The sequence below is a fragment of the Rhinolophus sinicus genome, chromosome 3 (genome assembly GCF_057876585.1).
Source record: "Rhinolophus sinicus isolate RSI-liver-muscle chromosome 3, RSI-T2T, whole genome shotgun sequence".
Classification (NCBI taxonomy): domain Eukaryota; kingdom Metazoa; phylum Chordata; class Mammalia; order Chiroptera; family Rhinolophidae; genus Rhinolophus; species Rhinolophus sinicus.
In genome coordinates, this window is record NC_142503.1 from 128,393,547 (window position 1) to 128,406,114 (window position 12,568).

Below are 12,568 nucleotides of genomic sequence, written 5' to 3' on the forward strand. Positions count from 1 at the left end.
GCTGAGTGTGAGAGTGAGCGGGGCGGGGGCCGAGCAGAGTCGGGCGGCGGGGCAAGTCGACGCGTGAACAGATTGACCTGCGGACGGGACAGCCGCGCTGTAGGCCCTTGTAGACCTGCTTAACTCCTGATGCGCGGGGGGACGTAGCCCCTCACGCTGGGGGATGCTGTGGGATTACTGGCGCTGGGCATCCGGGCCGCTGGCTAAACCTGTGTGCTTACCCTGTGCCCCTTGGGAACCGGAGTCCGGCAGCAAGGAAAGAAGCGGCCGCCGAGACGCTGCAGGGTGCCGGGCGGGGAGGGGGCTGGACGCCCCAGGTCCGAGGGCATGGAGCGGTTAGGGGAGAAAGCCAGTCGCCTGCTGGAGAAGTTAAGACTCTCGGACTCCGGCAGCGCTAAGTTCGGCCGCAGAAAGGGTGAATCTAGCCGCTCTGGGTCTGATGGGACCCCCGGGTCGGGCAAGGGGCGCCTGAGTGGGTCGGGGGGACCTAGGAAATCAGGGCCCCGTGGAGCTACTGGAGGACCTGGGGATGAGCCGCTGGAGCCAGCCCGGGAGCAAGGCCCCCTGGACGCTGAGCGGAACCCGCGCGGCTCCTTTGAGGCGCAGCGCTATGAAGGCTCCTTTCCCGGGGGCCCACCTCCCACCCGGGCCTTGCCTCTACCTCAGTCATTGCCCCCCGACTTTCGGCTGGAGACCACGGCCCCAGCCCTAAGCCCCCGCTCCAGTTTCGCCAGTAGCTCAGCCAGCGACGCGAGCAAGCCGTCCAGCCCCCGAGGCAGCCTGCTGCTGGACGGGGCGGGGGCTGGCGGAGCCGGAGGTAGCCGACCCTGCAGCAATCGTACCAGCGGCATCAGCATGGGCTACGACCAGCGCCACGGTAGTCCCCTGCCCGCCGGGCCATGTCTCTTTGGCCCACCCCTGGCGGGGGCTCCGGCGGGCTATTCTTCTGGAGGGATGCCTTCCGCGTACCCGGAGCTCCATGCTGCCCTGGACCGACTGTGCGCTCATCGGCCCGCGGGGTTCGGCTGCCAGGAAAGCCGCCACTCGTATCCTCCGGCCCTGGGCAGCCCCGGAACTCTAGCCGGGGCTGGAGTGGGAGCGGCAGGGCCCTTGGAGAGACGAGGGGCGCAACCCGGACGACACTCGGTGACCGGCTACGGGGACTGCGCTGCGGGCACCCGATACCAGGATGAGCTAACAGCGTTGCTGCGCCTGACGGTGGGCACCGGTGGGCGAGAGGTCGGCGCCCGTGGGGAACCGTCGGGGATTGAGCCGTCGGGTCTCGAGGAGTCGCCGGGTCCGTTCGTTCCGGAGGCCCCCCGGACCCGGATGCGGGAGCCGGAGGCGAGAGAGGACTACTTCGGTGAGTAAGAAAAGTGGTTAGGGACAGGAAGGGACCCGTCACCACATTCTGTTCCTCACTTCCCCGACGGTCCACATTGCCGGTGCAGGGAGGTCGGAGGCGGAGACGCGACGCTATTGAGGCCAGAAGGATTTCCCTTCCCACTGGATTTCAACTGGACTAGGGTGCTCCTTATTTCTGCTCAATTCTAACTTGATTATCTCGTGAATCCCAGCTCCCCAAGCTTAGAGCCTCGGTTTTTCGCGGTAGCAGGCCTCGTAGGGAGGGGACCTAGGGGCAGTGATAGCATCCCCCATCTTGCTCCCCCCTTGGCGGCGGTGCCCCAGCAGGCTTCTGCGCGCTGCGCCCCCACCCCGGCCCAGGCTCCGCCCGCAGGAATTCGGGGAATGCGCGGGGGGGTCGGGGCGGGCCGGCCGCGTGCGTGCCGGCTCCTGTCCCGGCGCTCCAGGTGCCCGCGGGCGGGGCCGGCCGCCTGGCGCTGGGCAGAGGGGTGGGGTGCGGCGGAAGGGAGGGGGGGGCTGCTTCCTAACACGCGCCGAGTGGTGGCGGTGGTTGGGTAAATGCTGCCTGGGAGGGAGGACGAAGCGCCCTGGAACGGAAAGCAGGGACCCTTCTGCTGGCTCGCTCCAGTCCTGCGGGCTCAGTGTGTGCGTGGGCATTTAAGCGGAGACTTGGTGGTGTCAGCTTCTATTTTTCCCATCCTCTGGAAGTCAGGGCAGAAGCCATGACTACCAGGACACCATCGCCCCTGGATGGATAACACCGTTGTGGAACTGCCAGAAAGCATCTGGCATTCAGTTCTGGCCATAACTTGCCCAGAATTCAGGCTAGAATTAGCCTTTTTTTTGTGGCTGTTAAGGACACCTAGTCATATGCTCTCTCCCACATGCCATTACCTTTGAGAAGTACTGATTATATCTCAGCTATGCGGGGAGGGGAATATTGGGGTCTTGAAATATCTTTTAGCCAAGACCCACAGGCACCACATCATATATAAAGAAATACCAATCACTGTGGGAGGAAGAACAGAAAGAAGCGGAGGGCTCACCCCCAGGGCTATGGGCTTCTTCAGTTTTCCAGGTATCTCCTCACCTTTGTCACCAACCATGTTCCTGCCCTGGATGGACCCCATGCTCTTGACCTCTAGAAATGTGAATAGAGAGGGAAACTCAGCCAGGGAGGGAAGTTGAGGAGGTAAAGAGGTAGCAGGGCTGCAGGCTGAAACAGCCCTGCTAAGTTCAATCCAATACCACCATCCTTTTCCCTCTACCCTTAGAGGGGAAAGCCCGGAGCAGATGATGCTTTCTGCTCAAGGGAGACTAAGTAACAGGATCCTTTTTTCAGTTTCCTTTTGAGGCCCAGGAGAAATGGCTGTTGGTGGAAAGAAGTCTCTTTGGCTAAGCCATCAGAGCCAAAAAGAAAAAAGAGCTCAGAGAGAGTGCAATAAAATGGCAGGAAGAACCTAGGTGTGGATATCCCGGGTTAGAGGAGGTGAGGCGGACATGCCTGAGCAATTTGCTCTTGTCTTCCTATAATGTTCAAAGCTTCCCAAAGAAATGGCTCTGACAGGGCCCCCTGGCATGGCAAGCTTGGGGCAGATCTACACTTCCATGAGGCCACACTTTGCCCCCAGGGGTGGGGGCCTCTTTCCCCTGGGGGTCAGGTTGCCAGCCTCACTGTACCTTCCTCCTCCTGCCCCCAGTAGGGGCCTTCTTCCTTAGCTACATACAGCCTTGCCCAGCTGCCAGAGGGTGGGAGCAGGACAGGCCTGGGCCCATCAGTTGCTGCAGCTGCTGCATGGGCTCCCCAGCCCCTGGGCAAAGGCTGGGATGGGCCCCAACAGGCAAGGAGTGTGGCAGTGTGAGGGGGAGAGGTGGGGCAGGGTGAGGCGGGCCCGTTGGGATCTGCTCCCCAAAGACAGGCCCTTGCCCTCACTCATGGGCCTGGAATTGGGGAGTGGAGGGAGGGATGAACACACCCAGGAAAGGCTGGTGCCAAAGCCAGGTGTATGTATTTTAAGGGGAATGTCCAGGAAGAGCAGTTCAGCTCTGTCCCTCCTCCCATGGTAGAAGATGACAGGAAGACATTAGGGGTTCTCCCACCCTTCCCCCTCTTCCTATGCAACCCTCTTGGAAACACACCCTGCATTCTCATAGCAGCCACCTCCCCACAGGAGTCATGCTCACATGGTCCCCTCTGCACAAGGCGCACTGCTGAGCCAGATCCTCTTTCCATCCCTGGAAGCCTGGAGGAGCAGAGCAGTGAGAAGTCGTTCTGTAGCTGAATAGCAGCTCGTTTTACAGATGGGGAAACAGGTCCCAGAGAGGCTTTCTGTAGGGAGTTATTATGAGTCTGCTGCTGGGCCCTTATGGACTGGCATCTCTGACTTTTTGTCCCACACAGGGCCACAGGAATCATACTTTGCCTGTTTCGTCTTTTCTCCCCAATAGAAAATGAGTATTTGGAAGGCCAGGGACCGTATCTTTGACTTTCCTCTAGTTTTCCATAGTATCAGGCAAAATATTTTTGCTAGGCCCAAAATAGATGCTCAGAAAATATTTGTAGATTAATCAATAAACAAGAATGGATCTGCCCACCAAGACCTTGCTGCATCCCATTTCTCATTATCCTCTTTTCCCAGAAGGGAGTCCATCAAAGGGAGGCTCTGACTGGTGGTCCCCTGGCACAATCGGGAAAAAGCAGTCAGGAAAGACACAGAGTCTGGTTTTGAGCTGGGGGAGTGGGGTGTGACACTAACATCTTCTCTCCCCTCAGGCACCTGTATCAAGTGCAACAAAGGCATCTATGGGCAAAGCAATGCCTGCCAGGCCCTGGACAGCCTCTACCACACCCAGTGCTTTGTCTGCTGCTCCTGTGGTGAGTGCTGCCCCCACACCTGCACCAGGACTGGAGGCCTCAATCACTCCCCACACACGTACACGCTCACATGTGCCTAGGGAAACAGGAGCAGAGCTTGTGCCTCTTCATTTGCTCACAGAGCAGCTGTCCCCACCATGTGTCTGGACTTCCACTGCTGCCCTCCCTTCTCTATGCTCTACCTGACTCTCCTGCTCCCATTTTGGGTCTGCTTTCTGGAGTCAGTCTTCCCTCTGTTCAGCCTCTTTCCTCCCCTCTGTTCCTCCCTCTTTCTTCTGCCTCCCTGCTTGCCCAGCCTGGACTCCCGCCCAGCCCTCCAGCCTCTCTTTGGTGGGGTTTGGTCTTGGGCAGCCGAGTTGCCTGGGGCGACAGTGAAAGACTGGAATGTGGGAAGGGCGGGGGTTGGGCTGGGGGAGTAGGGAGCTGTGGGGGGCAGAGAAGGGGGTTTTCTCTTGGCTGGTCAGAGTTCAGCCACCTCTCTAGAGTGCAGGCCACCGGGCCATGCCAAGCTGATGACATCACGCTCCAGGAATGCCTGCTGTTAGCTCAGGAGGCCCAAGGCCCTGGGGGGGGAGGGGGACCTGCTCCCAGAGGCTTTAACTCCCCAGCCCTCCCCACTGCTTCCCCTCTCTGATTCCTTTTCTAAACCTTTAATCTCCTGTCTCTGCCTGTCTGACTTTAGCACTCAGCTTTTCTCTCACCCCCCAGCCCCTGCCTGGTTCTCTTTAGGTTCATCTGTTTGTCTGTCCTTCTGTTTATAGGGCCTCTTCCGGGTATGCCTCTTTTTTCTTCTCGACTCCCCTGTGTTTCAGGAGTTTCTAAGCAGCCTTTTCTAAACCACTGGGCAGAGCTGGAAGTGGTGATTTTGATGAGAAGCGGGCAGAAGTGGGAAAATTGCCCATTCTCTGCCTGGTCTTACTCCTCCCCCATCCGTGGCAATTTTGGTGCCCTGGAGCAGTTCCTGGGTGTTGGTTACGTGAGGAATGGCCCTTCCTTGTCTGCTCAGAAGATCCTGGGCAGCCTCTGACCCCTCTAAGAATTGGGGAAGCAGCCTAGTGCAGCAGGAAAGGGGACACACTTAGCTCCCAAACAAAGCACTTTGTCCCCAGCAGTATCTCCAACAGGTTCTGGCTTCCATGGAGCCTACCCATGGAAGGAGACAGACAGGGCTAGACGAGCAGGATAGCTATGCTCAGGCAGAGGTTCCTAGGTTGAAAGGTCCCAGAGGGCAAGGCCTGTGACAATGTGATAGTCTCGACACACATTGTACAGTACCTTGTTCAGAGCTCCTTTGCCATCTACTCCAGCCTGTGGTTGGCTTTGCTTTCCCAGGTGGCTTCCCATGCACCAGGCACTGGAGAGTAAGGCACTCCTTTAGGGCAGGAACGTAGAAAACTGTTGGGGAGACAGAAGCTGGAGGAGCAGTGCACAGAGGAGAGGGGAAGTTGGCAGTAATGAGCAAGTTGGAATTGTGTCTGATGGAGATTTTGTGTGGTGAGGGAGAACACACAGCAGTGAGGAGGATAAGCACTAAAGTCCAGATTTAAATGCATCGTGCAACGTTGGACGTCATGGGCCCCAGAGTGGGGAAGCCCTGTTCCTGAACCCTGGAATAGGCTCCAGCCCTTTCTCTGCTGCTTCTAGGGCGAACTTTGCGCTGCAAGGCTTTCTACAGTGTTAACGGCTCTGTCTACTGTGAGGAAGATTATCTGGTGAGTGAGAGGTGTCCCTGGGCTTGGAATTGGCTCCCACTCTAGGACCCCCTTGTTGGTGGCCCACTGGGGTCATTCGCATCTTGTAACATCCTCCCTTGGTCCCTAGTTTTCAGGGTTTCAGGAGGCAGCTGAGAAATGCTGTGTCTGCGGTCACTTGATTTTGGAGAAGGTAAGCAAAATGTCTTCAGCAGAGACTCTGTGAGGCTGACGGGCTGAGGGGTGGAATCAAGAGAAAATGGCAGGGGGGGACACCTGTCACCAGATGAATCACTTTCATCCCGTTCTTCCCAGAACAATTATTTACAGTGGCTTCCCTCTGCCTCTGGGATCGAATCCTGATTTCTAATCCTGCCATCCCTAGTCCTGTGATCTGCCTTCTCCCTAACTCTGCAGGCACAGCCTGGCTCTCCACCTAACCTAGGAGTGTGGGGTTCTGGGTCTTAATCCCCTTTCTGCTACTGAGTTGGAACTCAGTTTTCTTTTCTGTAAGAAAGAGGGATTGGATCAGCTCAGTGGTTCTCAGCCTGGCAGCCCCGCAGTTCACCTGGGAAGAAGTAAAGCCAAAAAACCGATGCCTAGGTCATCATCCCCAGAGACTGATGAATACTCATGGGGTGGGACCCAGGCTTTGCTGGGCTTTGAAAGCGCCCCAGACGATCTTACTGTGTAGCCCGGGCTGAGAACCACTAGCCTAAGTTCTCTCGAAGACCTTTTTCAGGGTTTCTGCCTCCATTTGAAGACTCCCTGGTCCCCTCAGATTCCACGGTTCTGGGAACATAGCAGGGGGTTGGATGAGTTTCATGGGAGCAGCAGGGAACATGTGTAGCTGGAGAGCCAGGCCTAGAGGGAGACTGACTCTCCCCCCACTCCACGAGCCAGATCCTGCAGGCAATGGGGAAGTCCTACCACCCAGGCTGCTTCCGATGCATCGTGTGCAACAAGTGCCTGGACGGCATCCCCTTCACAGTGGACTTCTCCAACCAGGTGTACTGCGTCACCGACTACCACAAGTGAGTCCACCTCTTGGGCTGTGGTGTAGATCAGGGCTCCGGGATTTGCTAACCTCAGCTCATCTCTGCCCTCTCTCTTTCAGAAATTATGCTCCTAAGTGTGCAGCCTGTGGCCAACCTATCCTCCCCTCAGAGGTCAGTGAGTCTGGGTTCTCCTGCAGGGCAGCCACTGCTGCTGCCTCTGGGGAAGGGCTGGGGACATGCTGCCTGGCCTCCCTCCGGAGACGGTGGTGCTGAGGAATGTACTCTGTGAAGATTCCCGTGTGACTCTGCTCTCAGGGTCACTGCCCTGACCCTAACATCCGGGCCTGGACATGTCTGACAGCCTCACTGGGCCCAGGCTCCATCTCTTCTCTCTCAGTCCAGAAGAAGAGACTTTCTTTTGATGTCAGGGTCATCAGATCCCAGATGTAAGGGCTGGAAGAAGGTGGGAAGAATCCTCCGGGCTGGTAGGAAGGGTTTAGAAATCGTTTATGTTGTGTACTGAGGGTGTACCTAGGGAGAGAAGTCAGAAAAAGGCCAGACCCTGTATGGAGCTCCTTGTCGCCAGCTGAGCCTACTGTATTTATGCTGCCTGCCCCTTTCCCTTCCCTCTGCTTCCCCCACGGTTGGGACAGGTAGTTAAGGTCAGCGCCCCTGCAGCCAAGGAAGGGAAGGGGGGAGCCCAGTAAGATTGGCAAAGGCCTCTGAAACCTACAGATGATTGCAGAGAGGCTGTGGAAGCCTTTGTATGATCTTTCCATTGGGTGGGGGTGGGGCCTGTGCTGGGGAGGGGGGAGTTGGGGTTGTCCTGCTGCTCTCATTTCCATGGGGGTCTATGTTATTTCAGGGCTGTGAGGACATTGTGAGGGTGATATCCATGGACCGAGATTACCACTTTGAGTGCTACCACTGTGAGGTGAGTGTTGGGGGCCAGGGCTCCTGGAGGAGAGTTGGAATGGGGCCAGGGGAGGAGTCAAATCCTAGAACTGCAGGAATCTATAGGAGAGGTATGGGGCATGGAACAGCAGGAAGGTGCTCTGACCCATCTCCAGTCTCTTTCTCATCCTCCAGCCACTCTCTCTGGTCCTGGTTGTTTAGTCCTTTCTGAACCTGGCTTCCCAGAGTCAAGACTTCTAAAACTATAGGGCCTCCTGGTATCTGCTGGAAATGGAAGCCTGTCTCATTATTTCTGCTGTAACAGCGACACCTGGTGTCCAGCTGAGGTATTTTCTCAGGTTTCTCTTCTGGGAGTCCATCCCTTCCAACCCCACACCCTTTCTTAGGAGTCTGGTGTTGAGCAGAGCAGGCTCCCAGGATGCCTGAGGGGCCCGGGCTGAGGTGAACTAGTGTCCTTCTTCCCTAGGACTGCCGGATGCAGCTGAGTGATGAGGAAGGCTGCTGCTGCTTCCCTCTGGATGGGCACTTGCTCTGCCACGGCTGTCACATGCAGCGGCTCAGTGCTCGACAGCCCCCTGCCAACTATATTTGAGCTGCAGTCACCGGTGCTGCCATCACCACTGTTGACAAATTCCTCTGGCCAATGGGCCCCTCTGAGGCCAGCCGAGGCAACGGATGTACTCTTCAGGCCTGGTGGAGAGTCCTCTGGGGACGGCCCCAAGGGCCAGAGACCCAAAGATCATGACATTCCAAATGGATTGTGGAGGAGGAGGAGGACTGGCCTTCTTTCCACATGTGCAGCCTGTGCTGTGACGTATACTCAGGCACACACAGGCAGGGTTCCGTACATTCTAAGGTCTGATTCTAGTCTATATCTCCAGTATATATTTGTGTATACATCAAGCAATGTTCTAGCTCTGGATCAGAGGAAGCAAGGACAGCGTGGCGCTCCTGACTCTTTTGTACTCCGCACATGGGTCAGATAAGGGGTCCGCCAGGTTCTTACCGCACCGCAGCATCTTATTTCTATATCTGGATGAAGAGGTGTACCTTATTAAAGAGTTATTTCTTGGCTATCTACTCTCTAAAGAGTAGGAGAGCTGCTCACCCCTCGGCTGGGAATGGAGACCAGCTCTGGGGGGGTCTGCTGCCTGTATTGCCTGTTTCTCAGGGACTCATGTGGGCCTGGGGAGACTAGCTGGGTGCCTGGACTGGGTTCCTCTTTTCCTCAGGTCGGGGAGGAGGTAATGAGTGGGTCTCTCGGTGTGGAGTTGCTGGGGGAGACGTCTTGGTAGGCTACCCACACTCCCATGTGAAGTGCACTGAGCCCTCCAACCCAGTATATGCAGCCATGGGCACAGTCACACACACACACACACACACACACACTCACACTCGCGCGCGCGCTCTCGCGCACTCACATTCACTCCCTTCTTCTCAGGTCATTCTTACACTTGGTTCTCTAGCACCACTCCAGAGCTGCCACCTTTCAGAGGGATCCAGGGTTACATCCACTGCAACTTCTAAACTCTGAGGTTCTGGGGAGCCAGAGGGGCCAAACACTTTGACTTGGTTCTTTGGCTGAAATGTATTCACCTAAAACTAGATCTCTTAAAACCAATTCACTGAAAACTTGTGTGCTTAAAATTTCCTCCACTTAATGACCACTTTGCCAAAAGCTCCAATTCCTTTTGGGTATTTTTTTAGCCATCTAGGTGTATTCTTTTGTGTCATGCTTTGGGTATTTCAAGGATTTATATCTATTCATCCAAGAGTACTAAGTTATCAACAACATAAATTTATCAAATTTGCAGCACTTTGCAAATGATGAGATTGCTTCCTACCTTTTTGGATATCTCTTTCTATGTTATCTACTTTTCAGACACTTTTTTAAAAAGCTTAAAGTTTCTAGCAATAAATATAATTGGTACAGACGTTTCGTGTATCATTTCTTGTGTTTCTTAATCCAATATTCCTTTACAAATTAGATGCCTTGAAAAAATGTAATAGAGCTCAATGTGATTTTATGCTTTGGTCTAACTTCTACATCCCTGCTGTTAAAATGCTGATATATTCTAAACAAATGAACAGGTCTGTGGCATATTCAGGTGACTAACAATTCAAGGTTATACAGACAACAGCAATAAAAAGTGAACGGGTGAATTCGCTAAATCCTTTTGAAAATGCTGCAGATTTGATAAATATTTTAGATTTTCTCTAGGTAAACTGGTTTTAAGCAAATTAATCTGATAATCTTGGATTCTTAGTCCTCATTTTCTGTCACTTAGAGAGTGTCATACTGGAAATGATGACTCCTGAGAACAGAAATTCCTATTTAGGGGTTATTCTAAGATGACCATGCCAGCCAACCTGGGAATTGCATAGAAGAGACCTCTGAGTGAGAGTAAGAGTTCAGATTCATACCACTGACTGCCAGAGGAGGGAATGCACTTTGGAGGGATAAATGTACTGATACTAAATTACTTGTTCTACAGATGGGATTACTTCTTCTGAACTATTATTAAATAAGTGAATGCAAAGACTGACTGGGAAATTTTCTTACCAGGTTGCTCCAGGCCTGGGAAATCCAGAGAAGCTTTATATCTATCCATCCCTTTGGTTCTGTCTTTACTCTTGGGGATCTTGGCCACTGTTATTCTGACCTTTTGTTTCTTACTCTGATTTTGACCTTATCTGCTGCTGACTGGTTGATTCCTTTCCAGGTCTATGCCCACCTGTCCCAGCTCGGGGGCTCCCCAAGGCTTCTTGCTACTGGGTCTGTTTTCTCCTTCCTGAGGAAAAACAGTGCTAACATCTGATGAGGACTGGCCCAGGGAAGACAGGCCCTGGCAGAATAGCAGCCCCAGCACCATTGGCAGGCTCCCAAGTGGACCCTGCATAGCAAGAGTCACCCTTCTTCCTATTCACTAGAAGACTGCTCATCCTTAATAGCTGTATTTAATATTTACAGTTGATAGTGAAAGAGTCATACGGTGCTGCCAAGGATAAAGCAGCAGGTATACTGTATTTGGCAACTCGCCACCTGATTTTTATCAACAGCCACGAGGCCTGAGATGGGGTAAGGGAGAAAATGGAAGAATTATGGATCCATTTTGTGTCTCTTTAGATTAGAGTCACAGGACAGGGGTCAGGCTTACAGAAGACTGGCTGTTTGCTCTGAATAGCCCTATTTGCTATAGGCGTGAATGTGGTTTATCAAGAATAAGGCTGCTGGTGGTTCTCTCTGCCTTACTCCTTAGGGATGTTTTCCCCTTCACCATCTGGAGCTCTCAAGGCCAGGGAAATGGTAAGATTCCATTTATAATGAAGTTGGAGACTGTCCTCAGCCAAGGAGGAGGTAGGAAAAGAGCTAATTCCAGGCACATACAGGCAGTTGGATAAGCGCCTTGAGATTGTACCTGTACAGAAGGGAATAAAAAGTGGGAAGGAGACTAATAGGACTGAGATAAAGGGATTGGAAAAAACAAGTGAGCTAAGGGATCTTTTTATTTCATTTTGTTTTTTAGACCCATCCCTCAGCTGGCCTGGGGTCAATCAGAGCCCTAAAGGTGTGGCTCCACAAGGACGAGGGTCCAACCAATCTCAGCCCTCTCCGTCCTCTCTTCCCTCGCAACAAGGAAGACCTAAGACTGGGCCTCTGCTCTGACAATTGCTTGTATAGGGCCCTTAGAATATCCAGACTTGGCTCTGGTTGTAAAGGACCAAGGTTTGACCTTGGAAATATGAGCAAATTGTTACTGGGATGTGTAGATTAGACCAGTCTAACTGATGGTACGAGAGTCATCAAATTCTGTCCACTGTGGGTATGATTTCACCTAAGCTTAGAAAGGATACTGCTGATGTTTATGAAGGGAGCCAGGGTGCTATCCAATAGGGAGAAATGGGTTAGCAGGAATATACTAAAAGGTACCCGTTAGGTTTATATCCTAGAGACTTAGAGCCAAGCGAGGTGTGATTTTAGAGATAACCCAGTCACCTCATTTTACTGAATGGAGAAATAGAAACTGAGTGATAATGGGACTTACCCAATGTCATATGGCTAGAAAATGACTTCCAACTTTGAAGACCAATTAAGAGCTTATTTTCCCCCTTCCCTTCCACCCCACCACAGGGTCTCCCACAGCATTAGTAAACTGTAAATGAGATAAGCACTTCATTATGGTAGATTTTAGGGAAAGTTTTAGTGGGAAAGCCAGGGATCCTAAGAAACAGTAATGAAAACACTGAGTTATTTTTAATGCTTTTTTTGGTTAATTAGAATTCGTGGTAGCCCAAGTACCTTTAAAAGCGCATTAGGAGAAACAAAGGAAATATATTGCAGGAGAGTCCCTGCCCTTGAGGATGTCACAGTCTAGCCAGGGAGACAAATACATAAAATGCCTTGAGAAGATTACAAGCAACATGTCAACAAGTGCAAAGTAATTGAGTGTTACAAACAAAAGACCTAATGCTGCAAGGTACAGATGACAGCTGAGACTTTGTCTGCTTAGACCTTAGATCAGAAGGTGGAGGCCCACAGGCTAAATCCTGTCCCCAAATGCATTGAGCTTGGCCCACTGGCAGTTATTTTTCATAATATTGATTTGAACCCTAGTTGAGGAGGGAAAAACACCAGTTAATAAATATAGAAAGAATGATAGAATTTGAAAAATAGCATTTTGCGAACTTTAATAAAATTATTTATTCTTGCAAAGATTATAAGT

The 12,568-nt window shown here is 52.8% G+C and overlaps 1 protein-coding gene across 1 annotated transcript; it reads left to right on the forward strand.

The window, feature by feature from the left end:
- Window positions 1-9,778, forward strand: AJUBA (ajuba LIM protein). The gene is made up of 8 exons (XM_088797038.1): window positions 1-1,363; window positions 4,139-4,240; window positions 5,885-5,952; window positions 6,062-6,124; window positions 6,835-6,965; window positions 7,049-7,100; window positions 7,795-7,863; window positions 8,311-9,778. Exons 1-8 carry the CDS (start codon window positions 328-330, stop codon window positions 8,434-8,436), a joined length of 1,647 nt encoding a protein of 548 aa, XP_088653164.1. The 5' UTR covers window positions 1-327; the 3' UTR covers window positions 8,437-9,778.
- Window positions 9,779-12,568: the final 2,790 nt, after the last annotated feature.